The sequence below is a fragment of the Arvicanthis niloticus genome, chromosome X (genome assembly GCF_011762505.2).
Source record: "Arvicanthis niloticus isolate mArvNil1 chromosome X, mArvNil1.pat.X, whole genome shotgun sequence".
Lineage (NCBI taxonomy): Eukaryota > Metazoa > Chordata > Mammalia > Rodentia > Muridae > Arvicanthis > Arvicanthis niloticus.
In genome coordinates, this window is record NC_047679.1 from 15,415,422 (window position 1) to 15,435,888 (window position 20,467).

General features: G+C 44.9%; 2 protein-coding genes and 1 non-coding gene across 6 annotated transcripts in view; 1 reads left to right on the plus strand and 2 right to left on the minus strand.

Moving 5' to 3' along the window:
* Nucleotides 1–264: 264 nt before the first annotated feature.
* Maged2 (MAGE family member D2) lies at nt 265–8,140 on the minus strand. Of its 4 annotated transcripts, none has more exons than XM_034485788.1 (13): nt 7,924–8,140; nt 6,356–6,422; nt 5,512–6,003; nt 4,594–4,902; nt 4,407–4,470; nt 4,106–4,185; nt 3,519–3,613; nt 3,059–3,138; nt 2,922–2,964; nt 2,533–2,595; nt 1,440–1,554; nt 568–1,039; nt 265–398 (listed from the first exon to the last, which is right to left on the minus strand). In XM_034485788.1, exons 2-12 carry the CDS (start codon nt 6,398–6,400, stop codon nt 575–577), a joined length of 1,851 nt encoding a protein of 616 aa, XP_034341679.1. In that variant the 5' UTR covers nt 6,401–6,422; nt 7,924–8,140; the 3' UTR covers nt 265–398; nt 568–574. The 4 variants fall into 4 exon arrangements, with proteins under 4 accessions (XP_034341679.1, XP_034341678.1, XP_034341680.1 ...); XM_034485787.2 differs by lacking the exon at nt 7,924–8,140 and adding an exon at nt 7,300–7,437; XM_034485789.2 differs by lacking the exon at nt 7,924–8,140 and adding an exon at nt 6,506–6,645.
* Nucleotides 1,716–1,841, minus strand: LOC117695663 (small nucleolar RNA SNORA11). The gene has a single exon (XR_004604696.1). It is a non-coding gene; the product is annotated as a small nucleolar RNA SNORA11 (small nucleolar RNA).
* Nucleotides 8,141–18,029: 9,889 nt separating the features above from the next.
* The window catches only part of Itih6 (inter-alpha-trypsin inhibitor heavy chain family member 6), a 29,048-nt gene continuing 26,610 nt past the window's right edge, over nt 18,030–20,467 (plus strand). Inside the window, 2 exon segments of the mRNA XM_034486258.2 lie at nt 18,030–18,131; nt 19,183–19,337. Coding sequence (XP_034342149.1) covers nt 18,030–18,131; nt 19,183–19,337 — 257 coding nt within the window.

Here is a 20,467-nt window from a genome sequence, read left to right on the forward strand (position 1 = left end):
AAAAGGAGAGTCAGGCTGCTGCTGCTGCTGCTTCTCCTTCTCTTTCTCCTTCTTCTTCTTCTCTTTTTTTTGAAATAGTGTCTTCTGACACTACAATCCCCATGACTCTCCCACACAGAAAGCCTTACCTACCCTTAAAGAAAACAATGCCTGACCTACTCCAGTGAGATGTACACATTCTCATTCTCAGGAATCTAACCAAACAGATGGAAACATTGACAATTGTTTTTAAAATGTGATAGTCTACCAAAAAAAGCAATAAACTCAGAAATGGCAAATAGATTTAATATAGAGTGTCGACTTCAGTTGATTGATAGTGGCTGCCTGGAGCACTGCATTGAGTAAGTTTTTGAGAGTGCACCCCGGCTTGAGAAGACGACGCTGTGATTATTAGCAATCTGCAAACACAAGTAAAGGAAAGTCAGTCCGTTGGTATCTAGCAAACGGGACACAGTAAAACCACAGCAGTGTCTTTGCATATCATCCAGGCTTATCTCCAACCCAGGAGTCAGCCCCCCATCCCACCCCCATGAGCACCAGCCGCCTCACTGCCACTATGACAGATACCTGTATCTCACTTGTAGGAGAAACCACAGGCACCAGAGCTGCTGCTGGTACTGGCCCCAGCTCCACTAAGGCCAGCGAAGAGCCCAAATGTGAGACTGGCAGTCAGGCTGGAGTTGTTACTGAAGCCACCACTGGCACCTGCGCTGGCACCAGCGCTGGCACTGCCACTGGCACCAACACTGGTACCGGTGCTGGCACCGGCACCAGCGTTGCCACTGGCACCACCACTTCCTTGGGCTTTGGCTTTAGTTTCAGCTCCTGCCTGGATCCGGGCCTTTGCCCAGGGTCCAATATCAGCTTCGTCCCAGTTGCAGGGCCCAGCAGCATTCTCAGATCCAAGCCCAATGCCCATCTGAGCTCGAATCTCAGCCCTCGCCTTGGCTTCGGCAGCAGCCTCCGCCGCAGCCTTCAAATCTGCTTCCATTGCCTCTCGGTACTGAGCTGCCCATTCCTTGGGATCCTTCTTTTGCACCTGAAATGGAAATAATGACCCTTAGAAGGTTCACAGAGAATTTAGCACCTACTGTTTGTAAGGCCGCACTACACACTGCATGTCATGTAACAACAATACAGTTAGTACTACAAGTAATCTTGCACCAACCATTCCAACCCTTCTTCACCACTTAGCTGGCTCCATGGTTTGGATACATCACCTGCCAACTTCTCTGAGGCTGTTTTCACATGGGCAGTACAACAATGCTGTATTAGTTGTAAGGATGAAATGATCTAGAGATCATGCCTGTCGCAGTGTTTGAGAACTCAGAAGCTTTAAAATGTCCAGATATGTATTTCAGGACACTCTGAACATAGAATGCCCATCCCAGGGCACCTCGTGACCTTCGTATGCCAAGTACAAATGACTCTCCAATTACCTTACAAGCAAACTTGAGAACTTTCATCTTGCTGGTCTCATAGTAAGAGCGTAGGCCCCAGAAGAACTCATACTCAGGAGGATTGCTATTGGGTACTCTGGCGTAGTCCAGGTACCTTTAAAAAAAAAAAAAAGAATCAAAGTCTGTTTCTAGGGTCACTTGTGGACCACTCACGAATGGACTAGTTAGGCTGTAGATGCATACATTTCCAACTAAATTCTTTAGACTTTCCCCCACATGGAACCTTAGAAGCCAATGGGAGAACTGGGGAGAAACACGTGGGGCACCGGTTCACAGGGAGGACATGAATGTTGCGCTCCTTGTTACATGGTGCCAGATTCCTATTGGGCGTGTTGTAAACACAGAGGCCACTTTTCACTGTCCCTGCTCTGAGCGCACCACACTGTGAGGATTTGGAAGAGGACTGACCAGGGTCTGGAAAGATCCACCATTAAAAAAAAAAAAAAAAGACTGTCAAGGTATTATGACACACGCATTTAATTCCAGTTCTCAGGAGGCTGAAACAGGATGACCAGGAGTTAAACATCACCTCAAATGCACAAGTACCCACCATTGTCTTAGGTTGCCTAAGGGTACCAGTCAAGGTCATTTTGATAGATTTTTTTTTTTTGGCTTTTTTGAGATAATGTTTTCTTTGTGTGTGTGGTGTAGCCTTGACTGTCCTGGAACTCATTCTGTGGACCAGGCTAGCCTTGAACTCAAGAGATCAACCTGCCTCTGCTGCCTAAGTGCTAGGATTAAAGGCGTGTGTCACCACCACCTGACAGAAATTAATTTTCATAAAGCACTGCTTAGTGGAGTAAAGAGAACCATGTTCTAAACACAATGTTTATTTGTTACTTGTGTAACTCAGAGCAAATGACTTTTTCACTTCATTTAGATGATTTCTACATACGTCCAAGGCTGTTAATAACCCGTCCCTCAGAGAGTTGTTCTAAGACCACATATGAAACAGAAATCTGTGACTGTGCACATGCACACATTCAGACCACAAACACATGCTTGGGACACATCCATTATCAGAACTGACAAGATGCAAGGTAGTCTCCAACAGCAGACAGAAAGCACTTACTTCTGCTTCACAAACTCATCAGTAATGAGTTTCTTCACATCTCCAAAGAGTGAGTGATGAATCCTGAGAATATAGAAAGCTCAAATGAACAAATAAATATAATCAGATCTGGTATACTTCCCAGATGCTGGCAGAGGCATTTAATTCCAAGATAGAAAAGAGGTTTACAGCACAGAGAAAGCTCCGTGGAAGCTCAAGAGATGGTTAAGAGGGTGAGCAGAGACAAGAGCCATTTCCCCATCCACACGGGTCAGAATCTTGGGCCCACTACCCAGCCCAGAATCCCCACCCCCAGCTCCACCAGACCACCAGGCTGATGCAATCCTGGGACTGTCCTCTCTTGCCAAAAGACAACACGGACAGCAAGCGCTGAGAGAGCCCAATCATACCCAGGGCGCAGCCCCAACTTGCGCAGCACCTCCCAGATGACAGCTGCAAGAGGAGGCAAGAAGGAGACAAGGACAGAAAATGAGCATTTGGAATTCAGGCAACAGCCACCTATGCGACTGCATGCCCAGCCACTCACCCTCACTGGACCGATTTCCATTCATGAAGATGATGCTAAGAAGCACCATGAGGAGGCCCAGCTTAGGTGAGTCCTTGGTCCTAAGGTAAAGAAAGTTTATGTTCATGAGCCATCATCTGTCTGGCAGCTTGCTAGGCCACCCTCTCCTAGATTCCTCAGATACAGAGAATTCAGCCTAGTCTATGGTTCCAGCCATCTGTGACCCAGGGCAAGGAGCATTCACTCTTGAGCCAAGCTCTCCATGCACCAAAATGCTAGTCCTACCTAGGGTTAGGACATGGGAGAATGCCTGTCAACCCAGGCACATCTAGCACCAGTACTACCCACAGGGATCCAACCATGTGTGGGAGAAGGGACAAGGGCATTTAGGCCCTCTTTCCTCAGCTTCTAATATATCATGGAGAGGGATGGATGGATGGAAGCAGAAGCCCCTTCCCACCCTAGCACTTTCCCAGCTTACGTTCCCAGTATGCCTGCATCAGTTGGCTCTAAGGTACTGAGAAGAATATACAAGTGGTCATTCTTGTCAATTTCTTTCAGTTGGATTCCAAATACCTATGGATAGAGAGAAGAGTTTATGAAATCATAAAATTCAGCTTCCAGGGCATCCTGTAGTTTCTTTTTTTTTCTGCACATGCATATGCACGCGCGTGCGTGTGTAAGAAAGTAATAAGCTACTGTATATAAAGCACATAGTTAAGTGCTATTTACACACATAACAAACATAGAGCGGTTTATCCATAGCATCTTTGTAATCAGTGAGAATTTAAGGAGACAGAGGGGTGAGCATCTGCAATGCATGATATGGTGTATCCAGTAGCAGACAGAAGCCAGGACTAAGCTACACAGCTTTAGTACTAGCTGTGTTTTCAACACTGACTTGCTGTGTGGTCAGTGGCTCCCCATCCCTAGGCCACCATGTGCTCATCTCCATAGTGATGAGGATGTGGTAGGTCTCTGTTTCCCTCCAGGAGGGTGACCATATATATACCTTTCTTCTGTTTAAAGTTTCCCTGGTGCGCCCATCCCCCAGGGATGCCCCTTCACCTTCTCCAAGGAATAGCCGGCTCGTTCAATGATTTCAGGGTATACATCAGTATATTCTTTGATGATGTCCTTCAGCATATCTGCAAATGTAGAGCATATCTGTGCTGTAGAGATATCAGGTAACCCTGATGCCCAATCAACAGACCCTGTGTTCTCCATGCCATGGGTGGCAGAACCAAGTTGGGGGTTTTTCAATAAAGATCCCACTTGGCTAGAAGGGACAGGAGCAGGGGAAGGCTGTCCCCAGTACATTGGTGAGAAGGCAGAGCTCAGGAGAGGGAAAGTGTTCATAGGACTCTACCTGAGCGCCTGATGGGAATCTTTGTCTGATCTTTAGCCAACAGGTACTTCACCAACTCATTTGCCTAGGAGAAAACGAAATGGTGAAAAGACAAAAACAAACCACAGAAAACTCCAAAGCACAACAGAGAAGATATCAATCAGGCAATGCAATGGAAAAGGTGGGATGCCGAGGGTGGAGTTCGTACCCTTCCTTGTAAGAGGGCCACATCTCTGGGTGGGGGTGCCTCAGGTTCCTGGGATGACTGCAGCTTGGCAGCTCTTCTTCGGGCCTTGCCTCTCCGAGCTCTAGGTGACCTCAGGGAGAGCAAAGCTCTCCGAGCCCAGGCAGCTAACCGAGTCCTTGATGCCCTGCGGGCCCAAAAGGCTATGGGTCCCCTTGAAGCTCTGCGAGCCATGGAGGCCATTAGGGCCTTTGAGACCCTTCGACCACCTGTGGCTTCTGAAGCCTGACTCTGATCACTGTTGCCATCCTCTTCTCCGTCCAGGTGTTTCCCCTGCATCAAAGGAGGGGAAGATGGTTCTTTCTCATAACTCAGTCTCTTCCAGAAAGCACCCCCCCAACCCCATCTCTTCTAGGATACATCCGCCCCCCTTGTAGTAAGACTCTGCCTCACTGGACACTAGCCATCCTGAGTCACGGGCTTATCACTGACTACCAGTTGGGAATTTCCTCCCTGAGTGGGTCAGGAACAAGTCAGAAATAAGGCCTGAGGCTTTTTGTCTTCCCACGTCCACCCGACTCTGCTTCTAGCACCATCCGACTAGTCAGTCCTCTTTCTGGACATCAGTTTCCTGCTCTACACAATGACAACGTAAGGAGTTACTTTCAGCTATGAGACTACGCATGTGAATATGCCCACCTCAAGGCCTACAGTATACAGCTACTCTGCAAATAGAAAAAGTGCGTTCCAGTCAGCCCACAGCTATGTATATGCCTGCCTCATCTCCCCACCAGCCTGGGAGCTCTGTGGATACAAGAACTGTGACACACTCCTGTTAGTGTTCCCTATGTCTTTCATGAACACAGGAATTGTTTTAGTGTTGGCAGACAAATGAACAAGATGAATGTGGAGAAGCAAAGGTGGTTATGGCAGAGATCTTACCTTTTGGGTATTCTTGGCTTTGACCTTGGGCCGAGTATCCTGATTCTCCTGAACCCGGACAGCTGCACCCTCAGGCTCTGGTTCATCTGCCCCAGCCTGAGAGGCAGGAGCCTCAGTCTCCGGAGCCTTTGTATTGCCCTTCGGATCGGTAACACAGCTGACCTTTTTGGTCTGGGTTGCAGGCACTGTCATAGCCTGCAGGTCAGCCTTCTGTGTCTTGGTGTCAGCTGCTGGACTCTTATTTTCCGTTGCCAGAACCTGGGTCTCACTCAGCTGTGTGGTAGGTGAGGCCTGGGTGTCAGCTGCCTCAGAAGCCTCTGGGGCCTTTGAGACCTCTGTCGCCTTTGGGTTTCCAGAGGCTTTTGGAGCCTTCGCAGCCTCTGAGACCTCTGGTGCCTTTTCAGCCTTTGGTGTCTCTGAGACCTCCAAGTTCTGGGTCACGGTCAACAGGTCCTGCATCACGGAGCCGCTGTCCTTTTCTGAAGCTTTGCCCTGCAAGGGAAAGCAAGGAAGTTCACTGGCCTCCTTCCCACCCTCAACAAGGCAAATGGTCCCAAAATTAGGAGGCTCCACTTCTCTGACCTGTAAAGACTCTTACCTGTGGTGTGCTCCGACCACCCCAGCCTAAACAGGCTTCCCAGTTAAAAAGTAATGACAGAACAAGGGCCCGCCCACCCTCTCTCCCTTCCTCCTGGCCTCCCCACCACTGGGGAGAGGGGATGCACCCAGGCAAAGAAGTGGGTGGAGAATGACAAGGATGGGAGGAGAAGCTCCAAGGATTTAGGGCAGCAAAAGGGGCTGGAAAGGCAAAGCAGCAAGAAAGAGGGGGGAAAATCGGTCTTACCTGAGAGCGAGCTGGATCTGCACCACTCTCGCTTGTGTCAGACATGTCTCAAGTTCACCTGGCAAAGCTGAGTTCAAAGAGAAGGCCGGGGTCAAGTGGAGAGCCCGCTGAACGTCGTATCCCTTGTTCTGCCTAGAAGCTGATCCTCACCTTCTTTAGGGCCCCAAAGCCCAGTCCCTCCCCGAGCCCCAACCAGTAGGTGCTCAGATACAGAAATTCTGTCTCTAGGTCTCAGTTCTCTGCAGCCGCACCCTCCCCTCCTCCAGGAAGATGTGCCAGCGCGGCAGCTCTGAGGACCCCGCCCCCTTTTCCCAGCGCACCCCCCCCAGCCGCAGGCTTAGAGTGCGCATGCGCGCCTTCTGCAGCGCCCTTTCAACCCCGCCTGCTTTCCCAGTACAAACCCGTTCTTTGAAGTCCACCGTGCACATGCGCATTCAGCAGCTGGCCCAGTCTCTCTGCGAGCCCTTCTCAACACGCCCCTTTCTAGCTATACATAAGGCGCATGCGCAATGGCCATGGTCTCAGTCCAGCACCAAGCTCCTACACACGCCCCTCTCCAGGTCCGCAATGCTGTTCAGCCCCGCCCCCTCCCCAACAAGCCTTCCTTCCAAATTGTCGCAGTGTCTGGTGGTCCTAGCCCCTCCCCTACTCACATCCACCCTATCAATTTCACAGAACCTCCAGGTCCCGCCCTTTATCCTAACACGCCCCCCTCCAAACGGTAAAACCCAAATTGGTTTGGCTCCTTCCCTGTAACACCCCCTCCTCAACTCAGGATTGAACTTGTGATTCCATTTTAGGCCCAGCCAAACGGGGTCCAGTCCCCTCCCTTCCTAGCTGGATGGATTCGGAAAGATTTGGCTCTTAAGGCAGGTTTTCTCCAGATTCCAGAGGGTGGAGCCGACCCTAGTAGGCTCTCATCCAAGCTGGGGCCCATGACTTACCTCGTCCTCCTACAATTCCCGAGTGTGTCCACTCTCCCACTCTCTCCAAGCCCCTCCGAAACTCAGATACTGCCCTCCCCACTAAAGGCCGGAAGTGGTCCCGCCCCTTTCCGCCTCCCTAGGGGGCCTCCGTCCCAGCCCGTCTGCCCCTCCCCCCTCAACACTCCTTATTCCCCCCCCTCCCTATTCCCTCTGCCTGACTCCGGACTCCCTATTTCCCATCGCATTTCCTATTTACTCTACAAAAATCTCTCCCCATTCCTTACATCCTTCTCTGTATTACCTATGCAACCCCCCTCCCCAGTGTCCCTTAACCCTTTTCTGCATCCCCTATTCTCGTCCCTGGATCTCGCCTTCCCCTTCTTATTCCCCCAGATTCTTCCTTCTCGTCCAAACATGCACAGTTCCCCTCTTTCTCTCCTCCACCTCTGCCAGTCTCTGCTGTCCAGTTCATATACAGCTTACTACTTTTCTTGGTCGTTTTCATTCCCACACCGAATTAAATGCAGCACCTCTGCTCCAGTTACAGTGGTCAAATAAGAATTGCCCACCTGCCCAGCTGTAGGTTTCAGGTAGTTAGAACCACTGTCTGCTCACCAGGAAAGCCCAATCTTGTTCCCTCACCTTGTCCTCCAGTGAGTCTGGGATGCGTGTGCCTGCTCCTCAGTCCCTCTCGAAGTCTCAGCCTCCTGGACTTGAGCTGCAGACAGCCCAGCCCAGCCCAGCCCCTTTCCGCAGCCCCCTACCCCCGCCCCCTTCCTCGGGGGTGGGGCAATGGGGCCCTGCTCAATGCTGTCTGAAGCCAAAGCCCATGTTTATGCCTCTGTACCAGGTTCGGTCTGAAGCCCTTCCAACCCAAACTGCCCCACGAAAACGATTCATTCATTGAAATTATTTATTTTATATTGTTATTTTTCTTACTTCAAAAGTAGTGTGTTGTCATGTGAAAACCAGAGAAATGCAGAAATATGTAACAGAAAATGCAAAGCTATCTTTAATCTCCTTCCCCAGAAATACTCATGATACTGAGTATTTTGATAGACATTCCTCTAAATCTTTTTTTAAATTCTTACTCTGATTATTTGCGCTTTGTCCCTGCACAGGCTATACTGTTCTGTAACTGCTTCTTTCAAGTTATATATTCACACCTCTTTCCCTTAATGTATACTTTTCTTAGTAACGTATAATGTTTTCTTGTATAGGTGTCCTATAATTTATTTACTTAGTTCACTTTGCACGTACTTTCTGGATTGTTTCCCCTTTTTCGAACTATTACAACAACGCTACAAGGACCATCCTGGTGTCTATATTGGACTGTTTTGTTGTTTTATAATGTTTTGCTGATTCAAACCATTTTAAAAAGACTACCATTTTCAGCTTAAGTTGCTTAAGTTAATGTACAAAGTAATGACTTTTATTACGGCACTGACAGATTCACCCTCAGTAATGTTTCTCACTAGTTTGAAATGGCTCTTCTGTTACCTAAGAAATTCACATAAACAATTGGGTGTCTTCAAGAGAACAAGATAAAATGTAAAGACAAAGAGAAGTAGACAAAATATCATTAGCAATAGAGCATGTGAATGCAGACAGACCCAGAAAAAAGCGTATTAGAAACTATAATTCATGGCAGTTATAGAAATAAAATTCAAGATCTTTCTTATACACAAATAGTCACGAGCCTGCTATATGAGGTCACCTTCTCCCTTATTGAACAAGTGAACGATAACAAATCCCTATGCTGCATGGACAATTTGATTCACATACATTTTCATACATCATCAAGGCGGGTTTATATATTCCTTTCATTTTCGGTGAACTGCTACTTCCCCCAAGTTTGTAATGTCACCCTACCACTTTCTTATCTCCTAGGCTCTCTCTGCTGAGCACATTAGAGCAGTCTTTCATTTTCTTACAATTCTGGTGCTCCAAATTCCTATCCTTTCCAGCTTATGGCAAACTTTCAATACCAAGAAAATAAAGTTCTCAAACCTGAGGGTCCTGAGGGTCTATGAAAGCACCCTACAGCTGGTCACCGCATAGATGTTGTAGGTGTGTGTTTTAGAAGGTCTTAGGTGTTGTATGGGGATTAAGTGTCTTCTTGAAACTAGAGAGCATAGCTATGACCTTGGTAGTCGTCCAAACAAGCAGTGCTTGTGGTTTGGCCTAGAGTGTTAGCAGGGGAGATAGTGAGGAGATTGGCAGGGGTGGGGTGGACTGCTGGGACTTGATGAGTAACTGGATTGTGGAGGGATGGATTGGAAGGAGTAACATAGTCAAATATTGGCATCTTTCTTTAACCGATATATGTGGATAGTGACCCTTTCACTGAGTCACGGAATAATGGCATTAAAAAGAAAAAGACGTTGATTTTATGGCCCCAGTGGTCCATCCAGGTAGAAATGTCATATTAACAGTTGGATAAGCATGTCTGAGAATCAAGAAAAAGGTCTGAGTAGAGGGTATCGATCTAAAAATTGGCACTTAATAAATGGGTCTTTAGTTCAAAGAAAAGTGTACCTAGGAGGAAGGAAATCACCAAACTGGAAGATAGTGGACTCGGGGATCAGCCCTGGAAACCAGCAACATGTATGGATGAAATAAAAGAAAAGACACTGTAAGGAGTGACCAAAGAAAAAAACAGGAGAAAAACTATATATTTTAAAGTAGTGGTTCTCAACTTGTGAGTTGCAACCCATTTGGGTCACATAACAGATATCCTGCATATCAAACATACTGCCTAGTATGCATGAGTCCCTGGGTTTGATTTCTATTACTGGTGTAAAAAAAAAAAAAACATACATACTGCTGATTTTTTAATAGCTGGGCATGGTGGCATACACTGATAATTCCAGCATTTAGGAGCCAAGAAAGCAGGGTTAGCTAGTCTGGGCTATATAGGGGGGAGAGGAGGAGAGGAAGAAGGAAGGGGGAGGGAGAGAGGGGGCAGGAATAAATGTGTTTATAATGTTAAATATTGCTGATACTGAGAAAACTTAAGTGTAGACATATGTCTGGCATGTTCACAGGTAAATCTCTGGTGAACTTTTGAAGTAATAGCTTCAGTGCAGACATTTGCAGTCAGCTACTAATGGCATAGCCTAATATCTATTCTCTCCTTTTTTAGTAATAAAACATCTAACTTTTAGGATACATAAGCTCTGACAGTGAATAAAGGCCAGGAAGACTTTAGTTATACTTTAGGGTAGTAGCTCAGTAAATGAAAAGAACCTAATTCCTGACAACTTTGCCAAACAGACAACCTACCTCTTTTAATGAGATATGTGTATGCCTCATTCAACCACTGTATTTTGGAGTCTACACTGTGTACCAGTTTCCTGGCGGTTCTCAGTGTCATATTGGAGATGGGGGGGGGGAGAGGAAGAGGGAAGGGAGAGAGGGAGAAGAGGAGAGGAAGAGGGAGGAAAGGGGGTAGGGAGAGGGAGGAGAGGAAGAGGGAGGAGAGAGAGGGAGACGAGTTGGAGGGGAAGAGGAAGAGGAGTTGGAGGGGGAGAGGGAGAGGGAGAGGGAGAGGGAGAGGACAGAGAGGGGGAGAGGGAGAGGGAGAGGGGGAGGAGAGGGGGAGAGGGAAAGAGGATTCCTCTCCTCCCTCTCCCTCTCCCTCTCCCTCTCCTCTCCCTCTACTCCCTCTCTCCCTCTCCTCTTCTCTCTCTTACTCTCTATTCTCTCCCCTCTCTCTCCCTCTCCCTCTCCCTCTCCCTTTCCCTCTCCCTCTTTCTCTCTCTTTCTCTTCTCCTCCGCTCTCCCCTGTCTCTCTCATCTCCTGCCTCTCATGTAGTCCTAGCTTTCCTAGAACTCACTAAGTAGACCAGGCTGGTCTTCAACTCACAGACAGCTCTTCCTGTCTCTACTTCTGGAGTGCTTGGATCAAAGGCAGCACCACTGTTGTAAGGCAATTTGAAGAGGAAGGGAGGGGGTACCTTTTGTTAAATAAAAGGCAGATCCCCATATATATGAAATCTTGATATCTACTTCTGGACTAATACCACTTTCTCTAGGTTCTTTGTACAAAGAGGCCTCCTAAAATCAAGCTTCTAAGAAGGGGATGGCCCATCCAAAAGAGAATGCATGAAGTTCAGCTATGTGATAGGCACCATCACAAAGGTGGCCCTTGCTCATAAAGGGCTGAGCTATGAGCAACTCATTTTCAAGTCCTCTTCTGGCTATAGGGAGCTAATTCTTTACTGACCAGTAAACTTTCAAAAAAAATAAAGGCTTACATTTCTACATAGTGTTGGATAGAGAACAACATTAGCAAGATAACTTACTGGAAGCAAGCTTTCATCTAATGGGTGTCCAGTACAATGTAGATTTGAGCCCAGGTTGATGGATGTCAAGTACCAGAGTTTTAACCACTATACTACATTGCCTATGAGGTGTTATGTCTCATATGCTCTCCAAGTGCTGTATTTTGATTTGAATGTTGTTTCACTCCCAAGCATTCATATGCTGAAAGCTTGGGAGTCGGTGGAGTGGTCTGAATTGGTGGAATCTTTCAGAGATGGGGCCAAGTGGAATGTGACTAGGTCACTGGGCTAATCACTGTTGGGAGAGATTAATGTCATTTTCTTGGAACTGGGGTTAGTTTTTCTCTAGTTGTGAATTGTCATTTAAAAGACTCATAGCTCACAGTTTGTTCTCTTCTCGTTTGTGCTTCCGCCATGATGCTGTTTGTCTTGTTGAAATTCAGCCAGGACTGCAGGAAGTGGGACCAACTGATCTCAGTCTTTGAACATGCAGCCTCGGGCACTTTGCTATAGCAATGGAAAACAAAATAAAACACCAGCCCTTCCTAACTGTGTTAAGGACTTCACGATCTGATTTCCATCTATGGAGGAAAGACTAACTGGATATCCCAAGTTAGAAAGTGTCATAAAACATACATTTTGAACTAGGTTTGGTGGGATAAACCTGCAAGCACCGTGTTAGGGGCAGAGGCAGAATGATTGCCCCAAACTCCAGACCAACCTTGTTTACATAGTGAGTTACGGGCCAGCCAAGGGCTACAGTGTGAGACCCCATGTCATGGAAAAGATAATTTTATTTCATTTGTGAGAACAAAATAATGTTTTAAATATTATATTTTTTATTAAATTCTTAAGTGTACATGGTAACAACTCAAACAAAAGAATATTACATGAAAAAAAGAATATTATAAAAATGGTCCTATGCCTCGACCCTCCGCGTCTCCATTCTACACTTCTGAAGCTTCCTTTTGAAACTTAAATTTTTTACCTTTTTTATGCAAGTATTGTACTATTGACCATATACCCCTCCATTTCTTTTCCCCTTTTCTCTTATCCATCTTTATCCCTAGGCAATCATTTCTGCCTTCATATACATGACTTTATGTATCTACAGTCAGGCTAAAAATCACAAACAAGAGAAAACATATCTGTCTTCCTGAGCGTAGCGTAATTTGTTTAATAATATCATCTCCACTTGGATCTGTTTTCCTGCAAACAATGTAACTTGGTTCTTGAAGCCACCTGCACATTTTCACACCCACCAGTGTCTCCGTACAAGTCCTGATAATAGGATATACTTCTTCTTAGTTTATAAAATTTAGACAATGTCCCATTAACTCCCCAAGATGGCAATGACAATGTTCTCGTGAGCAGAGTTGCCTTGCTTTTTCTCCCTAGCATCAAGCCTTTTCTATTATTACTTAATTTGAAGCCTGAAAATATGTATTTTTCCCCCATTATTTTCTACCTCTATTTCCTATTTTGTCTGGTTTTGACTATAATGTCAATAGCCTGATTTTTATTGTATTTTTTAAATATTTTTTAAGTTTGATATTAATATTACATCTTTCTCTCTTCCCTTTCCTCCCTCAGTCCCTCCCAAGTACTTTTCCCTTGCTTTCTTTCAGTTAAACAGCCTCTTTTTTAAAAAAATTGAGGTTACATATATGTATGTATGTATATATACATACATATCCCTAAATTCATAAATATAACCCACTTAGTCATATTTATACCTTTTCGGGAATGGCCATTGGTATGGAATAACAAATCAATGTGGCCTTCCTTGGACAAGACTATTTTCCCTATTCTCAGCATTCCTTAACTGCCTGTAGTTCTTAGTCTAAGTGTAAGGCCTCATGTCATGATCCTTCCATCTTTTATGTTAGCATATCTATTGGGATATTCCTTGCTCAGATAGTGTTTTCGGCAGCCATGTTGTTGAGAGACTTTATGGGTCTAACTTCTCTGACATTTCTAGGAGACACAATTTCACACCAAACTACTTGTTCCTCTGGTTCTTATAATCATTCCGGTCCCTCTTCTGCAATGACCCTTGAGCCTTAGGTGGAGGAGCTGTGTTGAAAGTGTGTCAGTTGGGATTAGGCTCCACATCTTGGTTGCGGTTTTCTGTAATGAACTTTCTCTCTCTCTCTCTCTCTCTCTCTCTCTCTCTCTCTCTCTCTCTCTCTCTCTCTCTCTCTCTCGGAGAAGTTTCCTTGAGGAGGAGTGAGAACTACACTTATCTGTGAGTATAAGTACTAGAAGGCACAATGCAAGCTTCAAAAGTAGGGAAAGAACCAATAGTACTACATAGCCATGATGTCTATGAACACATGTTCAGTTAGCGTGACACATTAACTCTGAGGGTGCATGAATACTTTGGCAGTAACCAACAGCTCTCGGGGAAATCATGCCTGGTAATGGAAACCTAACCAACTGCCAGGGTCTGGTGGAGTCATGGATCTTAGAGGAGAACCTACAACTACCACTTTACTAAGGCAGCATTGTCCCTAACTGCCTACCTTTAAAAAAACAAGGCTATTATCCACACACTACCCATCAATGCCCTACATTATCTCTTTAATCTTTCCTTTTACGTTATACGTATTATTGACATTTACATTCTGTTCTAAAGTATTTACGAGGTCTTCCTCTCTTTGTCTTTCCAGGCTAGCTCTTAAACCTAAAAACCAATAAACAGTATTTACATTGTCTTGACTATGTAAATATTTTTTTCCAAAATCCAGCTAAGTAATGAGCCAAGAATATACTTCCTTCTTTAGTCCAATGTCATAAACCTTGTGCCTCTTAAAGGAGTGGTTTTTTTTTTTTTTCTAGAATGAAGGTCTTGCATTGTTTTATATTTGAGCCACAAATTTCTTGCATATACAAAGACTCTGTAACAGGTTTTATTTTTCCATAAAATATATGCCTTTATTATATCCACCCTGTCAATGGATATTTATTGGGAGTCCGCTCGGTTCTGGGGGACTAACAGCAGAGAAGACAGAGATCAATGCCTGTTTCTCATGGAGCTGATTCTAGTAAGGGGAAGAGAGGAAATAATCAGATCAAGAAGTAAAATCTGTAACAACTTAAATCAAGTGCTATGGAGAAAACAAATGCAAGGTGGAATGGTACACTCTTTAACTCCAGCATTCAGGACAGGGGCCTAGGGAAGGAAGATCTGGAGTTGGAGCCCAGTCTGAGTTACATAGTAAAACTATCACATAGAAACGAGGGGCAGGGAGATGGAGAGGAACTAAAAAATTTTTTTAAAAAAATTAAAAAAAACAAACAAACAAAAAACAGGGTAAAAGAATTAGAAAGTGCCTGTGAAGAAACGAGGTTATTTCCATTTTTAAGTAGGTTGATCAAGAAGTAACTCACTGAAATGGCCGAATGTGAATGAATACTTGCAAAGGCAAGGGAATTGGGTGGGTATCTGGGAACGATCTTCCAAGCAAAAACCGTCAATGCAAAAACGTACCCGTGGCATCTTTTTCCATCCCTGGCATTTTGGAAGAACATAAAGTCCAGGGTTGCTAGGGGAGTAGCAGAAGGGGTGAGGATGAATGGACTTTGGGGTGAAAATAGTAACAAGGGCTTGCCTCACTAGCTCCTCTCATATAAGGCTCTGAAGTGAACCATGGAGGGTTCCATTTTAGCAGAGAATAGGAAGAATGTGGCTTGAAGTTTAAAGGGACCTAGAAGTATACTGAAGGAGGATAGAAGGGAGGATGATAACAAGGAAGAGAGCTAGTGACTAAGTGGGGTCAGTTGTCTGCATTCACTATTCTGGCACCTACTCTAGAGATCTTTGGCTGTAGGAAGTTGACTTCTGGTACATTTTTAGCTTAGTTTTGGGAGACAAGGTCTCACTATGTAACTCTGGCTAGCTTGGCATTCACTATGTAGACCAGGCTGGCTTCTGAGTTGCAGTAATCCTCCTGCTCAAGCCTTGCCAGTTCTAGGATGACAGGTATGCACCACTATGCCCAGCTTCTGATAATATTTAAATTTTTTCATACAATATATTCTGATCATACTCTTTCCCTTCCCCAAACTCCTCCCAGATCCCCCAATCCCCCACCCTGTTACCCACCTCCCACCTAACCTCTCTCTCTCTCTCTCTCTCTCTCTCTCTCTCTCTCTCTCTCTCTCTCTCTCTCTCCCCTCCTCACAAAACCAGTAAAAACAACAAAAATTTTTTAAAAATCAAAGCAAACTAATTTTAAAAAGAAATATCAATAACGACAAATATACCAAAACAACACATAAAAATACTTCATTGTCTTTCTTTTAATAAGTCCTTTTTCTAAGGGGCTGCATTGGCCTATATCTTTTACATTTTTCTTTCCTATTGCCTATTTGTCTTGTTGTTTCCCCTTACATTCTGACAGATTTTTTTCTACATCCTAATCTCTGTTGATATGTTTATTCTGGCAACTTCTTTTCCATTTCTGGGGCATCTTCCTTTCCCTCAGTTGCCCCCACTGTGTAGCATCTCAATCTTGTCTTACACATGTCTTTTACTTGAAGCACTGACCATCACCATTTTTCTCCTGAAGTTATCTTTTGTTACTCAAATTCCCATCTTGCTCTGGATTAATTTATTCTAGTTGTGTGTTTGGGCTTCTTGCTTTCATGGTACAGGCTTTTTAAATTTGCCTGGGGACTCCTGGTTATCTGTTTGTCCTAAAGAGAGAGTGTGGGTACTGGATGGAGTTTTCTCTGGTGTTGTATAAACAAAGAGTCTCTGGAGATAGGACTCTACCCTATGAGGAAACTCCCTCCTCCTCCTCCTCCTCCTCCTCTTCCTTTTCCTCCTCTTCCTCCTCCTCCTCCTCCTCCTCCTCCTCCTCCTCCTCCTCCTCCTCCTCCTCCTCCTCCTCCTCCTTCTTCCTCTTTACCTTCTCCTCCTCCTTCTGAATGGTCTCACATAGACCTTAAACTCCCTACATTGCTGATGACAACCTTGAACTTCTGATGCTCTAGCCTCTACCTCTTGACTGCCAAGAGTACAGACAAGCTACACCATGTCTCATTTACACAGTGCTTGCTGAAGACCTAACCCAGGACTTTGTGAATTTTAGGCAGGCATTCTACCAACTGAGTTACATCCCTATCACCTGCACCTCCACTGTGGATGCTGCAATGGGAAGCTTTGAGTGGACTTGGGGTAGCTGGCAACTAATAGGATTTGGACACACACACCCCCAAAGCCCAGAATGAGACTTTATTGTGTAGTAGTGAATACCACAGGGCAAATTCAGATATCTTTGTTGTCTTTATGCCAATTTATAAGAAGTCCTCAGAGGAGGTGAGATAAAGGTTCTGATAAGCACTATGTCCTCTGTTCAGGCATACTCTTCAATTCACCCTCCACAAAACCTTCAGACACTGGGCTCAAAGCACCTCAATTCTGCATCTTGCTGTCCCTTTCATGTCTACAGTGGAAAAGGAGACTCCCATGCTCTTTTGCTATTGTTTATGAGGCAGGATCTCTCTGCAAAGGCCAACTTGGCATGGAACTCACCATGCAACATAGGCTTGCATCAGCTTCATAGTCCTTCTGGACCAGTCACCTAAGTACTGGGACTATAAATGTGTAGCACTATGCCTGATTTTTGCCACACTTCATCCTGGCATTATTTATGGTATTTATTGAATATTTACCAGATGTCAAGAATTCTTAAAGTACGAGTTCAGTGTTAATATTTTAATGAAATTCTACTGTATCTTCATTTCACAGATGAGAGAACTGAAGGCTGCAGAGTCGTTAGTCTCCTTGCTGAATATCACACATTCAGTAAGCTGCAGAACTACAATTCAAACCCAGATGTTTTCAGTCCTGAGGCTATATTTTAAATGGCTGAATTGTACTCTTTTTCATCGCTACTACAGCCCACCTTGACCTCTGATTATCCATTCGATTGCAAATCTCATGTCTGTGGGACCTCTGCTTTGTTATAGTTCTCCCTGTGGCATGACTGAAGTCAGCAACAGAAAAGATCGACAATGGGTACTTGCCTCTCTAACCTTCTTTAAAGCCTGCTACCTTTTAAAGATGATCAGTGCTGAGTGACCTTTCTCTGGCTCCAGTTATTAAGCTTCAGTGGATGTTTTATAGGAAAGAAAAAACCCCACCCTGAGCCAACATAGCAAACAGACAGACCCAGCACTCGGCTATGTTTAGTTTCCATTCATCTTACAGCTGGATGAAGGGGAAAAAGGAGGCACAGAACTGGCCCGTCTCCAGGCAAGATGCCAGCCTTAGCTCTTGGACAATCCTGGTTTGTGTAGGCCTCAATGCCACATTCAGAGACTTCCCCACCCTTCAGCATGGTCCCTCCCTCTCAAGAGAAGGAATACCTGGAAGTTTAAAAGAGGGAAGGCTTGCAGATCAGGGTCAGACATTCTGGATGAGAACAGCAGACCCAGGTCAGAAGTGGTACCATGTCTGAATGGAGGTACCTCAACTGGGTCAGCATTTTGCTCACCATCCTTCTAGACCTAACACACCAGGGACCTCATGGCTCTGCCTCATCAAGCAGCAAGGTCAGTTCTAGCATGAGAGGACAAAGCTCTGGAATTTTTGACAAAAGTAGCTCCTTGGGGTGGGAGGAATAGAAGTTTCTCAGTGTGTTTCTGCAGGGCTGAGAAGCTGGAGCTCGAATAAACAAGAGTTACTGTTTGCTGAGTGCATGGCAAGTGCTGTACCGGTGATTTTCTTTATTGTTTCAGTTGGTCCTCTCAGCATCCCTGTAAACGACGCTCTCTTATTATTCCCATTATTGAGAGAAGGAAACAAAGGCTCAGAGGTTAAGACAGAGGAAACAGCAGAGACAGAACTTGAACCTACGCCCATCTGATTCTAGACTACCTCTGTGTCCCACTTCCCCACACTAAGCAAACGAGATATATGTGATGTGTGGGTAGATGGAAGGATCATAAATTCATGGAAGTTAGGGAAGAAGATAGTTATCTTCCTGCTGGCTGACCTTAGTGTCTAAGCCTGTTAACACATCTGTAAGATATGGGGAATACTGGAATTTAACGCACCCGACACTTATCATGATTGCAGTACATTACTATACGTATGAGGCTCAATCCTTATAGCTGAAATCATAAAGAGGAAAAAACTAAGTATCACATTGCCTTGTAAGAATGTAGGGCTCAAATGAATACACCCATTCTGTTATATTCTAAAGCTTTGCTAAAATGTTACATTCGTTCTAAAGTGAAATCCATGGACCACCACTACCACCACCACCAACAGCTTCAGGGAATTTGGGAGCAAGGAGAACACCAGCCTCTCCCTGCTCTAGGGTTGCTAAATCAGAACCCACATTTAGCAAGATCTGAGTTCATTAAGATCAGAGAAACTCTTGTCCAGAGATGGTTTGATTTGGAATCTTCTATGAACATTTAGTTCTGAGATTTTGCTTGCTGCGCTCTCGGCAGGTCCGTATATGACAGAGGTCACTTACCCTTGAGTCACCTCAGTTTCTCCTCCTACAGCCTGAAGCCAGTTCAGGATCCCAAGTACCTGCCCATCTGGGCGCAAAATAGACTCTCTCCAACTCACTTCTCTTGTATTTTCTCTCAGTTGTTGATGACAAGTTACTCCATACGTTCCACTGTGGTGTCTCGTTATGCACACACTTTGGTCACCTCTGTCCTCTTCAATCCACATGATGAAGCCCATGAAGCCATCTTTGACCTGAATCTACCCCGCATCGCCTTTATCTCTAATTTCACGATGTAAGTCTGCTTTTAAACTTACTGTTTCATTCATTTGTGCGTACATGTATCTGATCTTGTTCTTTCACTAGTGAAGAGTAGTTAAGAGGATGAATTATAAAAGCAGGCATCTTGACTTGAAACCTGACTATACCAGCTGTGCGAGTCAGGATAAGCTACCCAACTTCTGAGTCTTATTTTACACATCTGTAAAATAGAGATAAAGTTAGAAACCACTTGCAAGGATTAAATGAATTAAAATGTGTGGAAATCTATACTAACACTAGTGCCTGGCATATGATAAATACTTGATGAAAACTAGGGGGTTTTTTTGAAGAAAAAAAAAAAAAAAAAAAACCAAAAAACCTTTTCCTAATACTAAAGGCATGACTCACACGGTGCTGGCTAATTATGGTGGAAAGATGGACTGCACACAGTCCCTGCTCCCAGTCTACTGTCTAATGGGGAACACACACACACACACACACACACACACACACACACACACACACACAGAGGAACCAGTTGATTTAAATAGAATACTCCAGGAGGAAAGGGAAAGCTGATTGCAAAAAGGTGGGAACCATGAGGCCTAGCCAGAGATGGTGATTAGTTCTGAACTCTCATCAGTGGACGGAAGCCTTGGGAACATGACACACAAACTAAAGCTTAAATTATGAAATGACCACTAGCCAAGCACTATGAAGGCAGGCCTGGAAAATCAAGGCAAAACATTAAAACACAGATGTCCCCTCATGAGGAGAAAGTACTTGCACTTCTATGTAGCAGAAGTGTAGAGGATAGGCAGAAGGTAGAAGAGTGGTCAGACTGAGACTTGAGATGTAGGAAAATACTAGGCTCTTAGGGCATTCCAATGTAAAAGCAAGTGCATAGAACACACACACACACACTATACTATAGAACATATATATACAATGAGAAATATACATGTAAGTCATCAAAGAATAATGGAAACTCTATAAATAGAACACTAATATTCTTCCATTCCCCCTTTGATTTGTCCCCAGCATCCCCAGGGACATGTGCACCCCACTTTAGAGATAGCTGAATCCCTTAGTAGAGAGACATGGCAATGTGGTAAGCAAGGAGTGACGATGAGGAATCAGGGGTAGGCTGGAAGAGCCAGCCAG

Bases quoted from the DNA above. Each gene is read 5' to 3' on its own strand.
- Maged2 (XM_034485788.1), bottom strand. From the start codon at position 6,400: ATGTCTGACACAAGCGAGAGTGGTGCAGATCCAGCTCGCTCTCAG. The intron at 3,614-4,105 runs GTGAAGGGGCAT...CTCTATCCATAG, and splicing joins CCGGCTATTCCTTGGAGAAG to GTATTTGGAATCCAACTGAA. The intron at 2,596-2,921 runs GTATGATTGGGC...CTATATTCTCAG, and splicing joins AAGTTGGGGCTGCGCCCTGG to GATTCATCACTCACTCTTTG.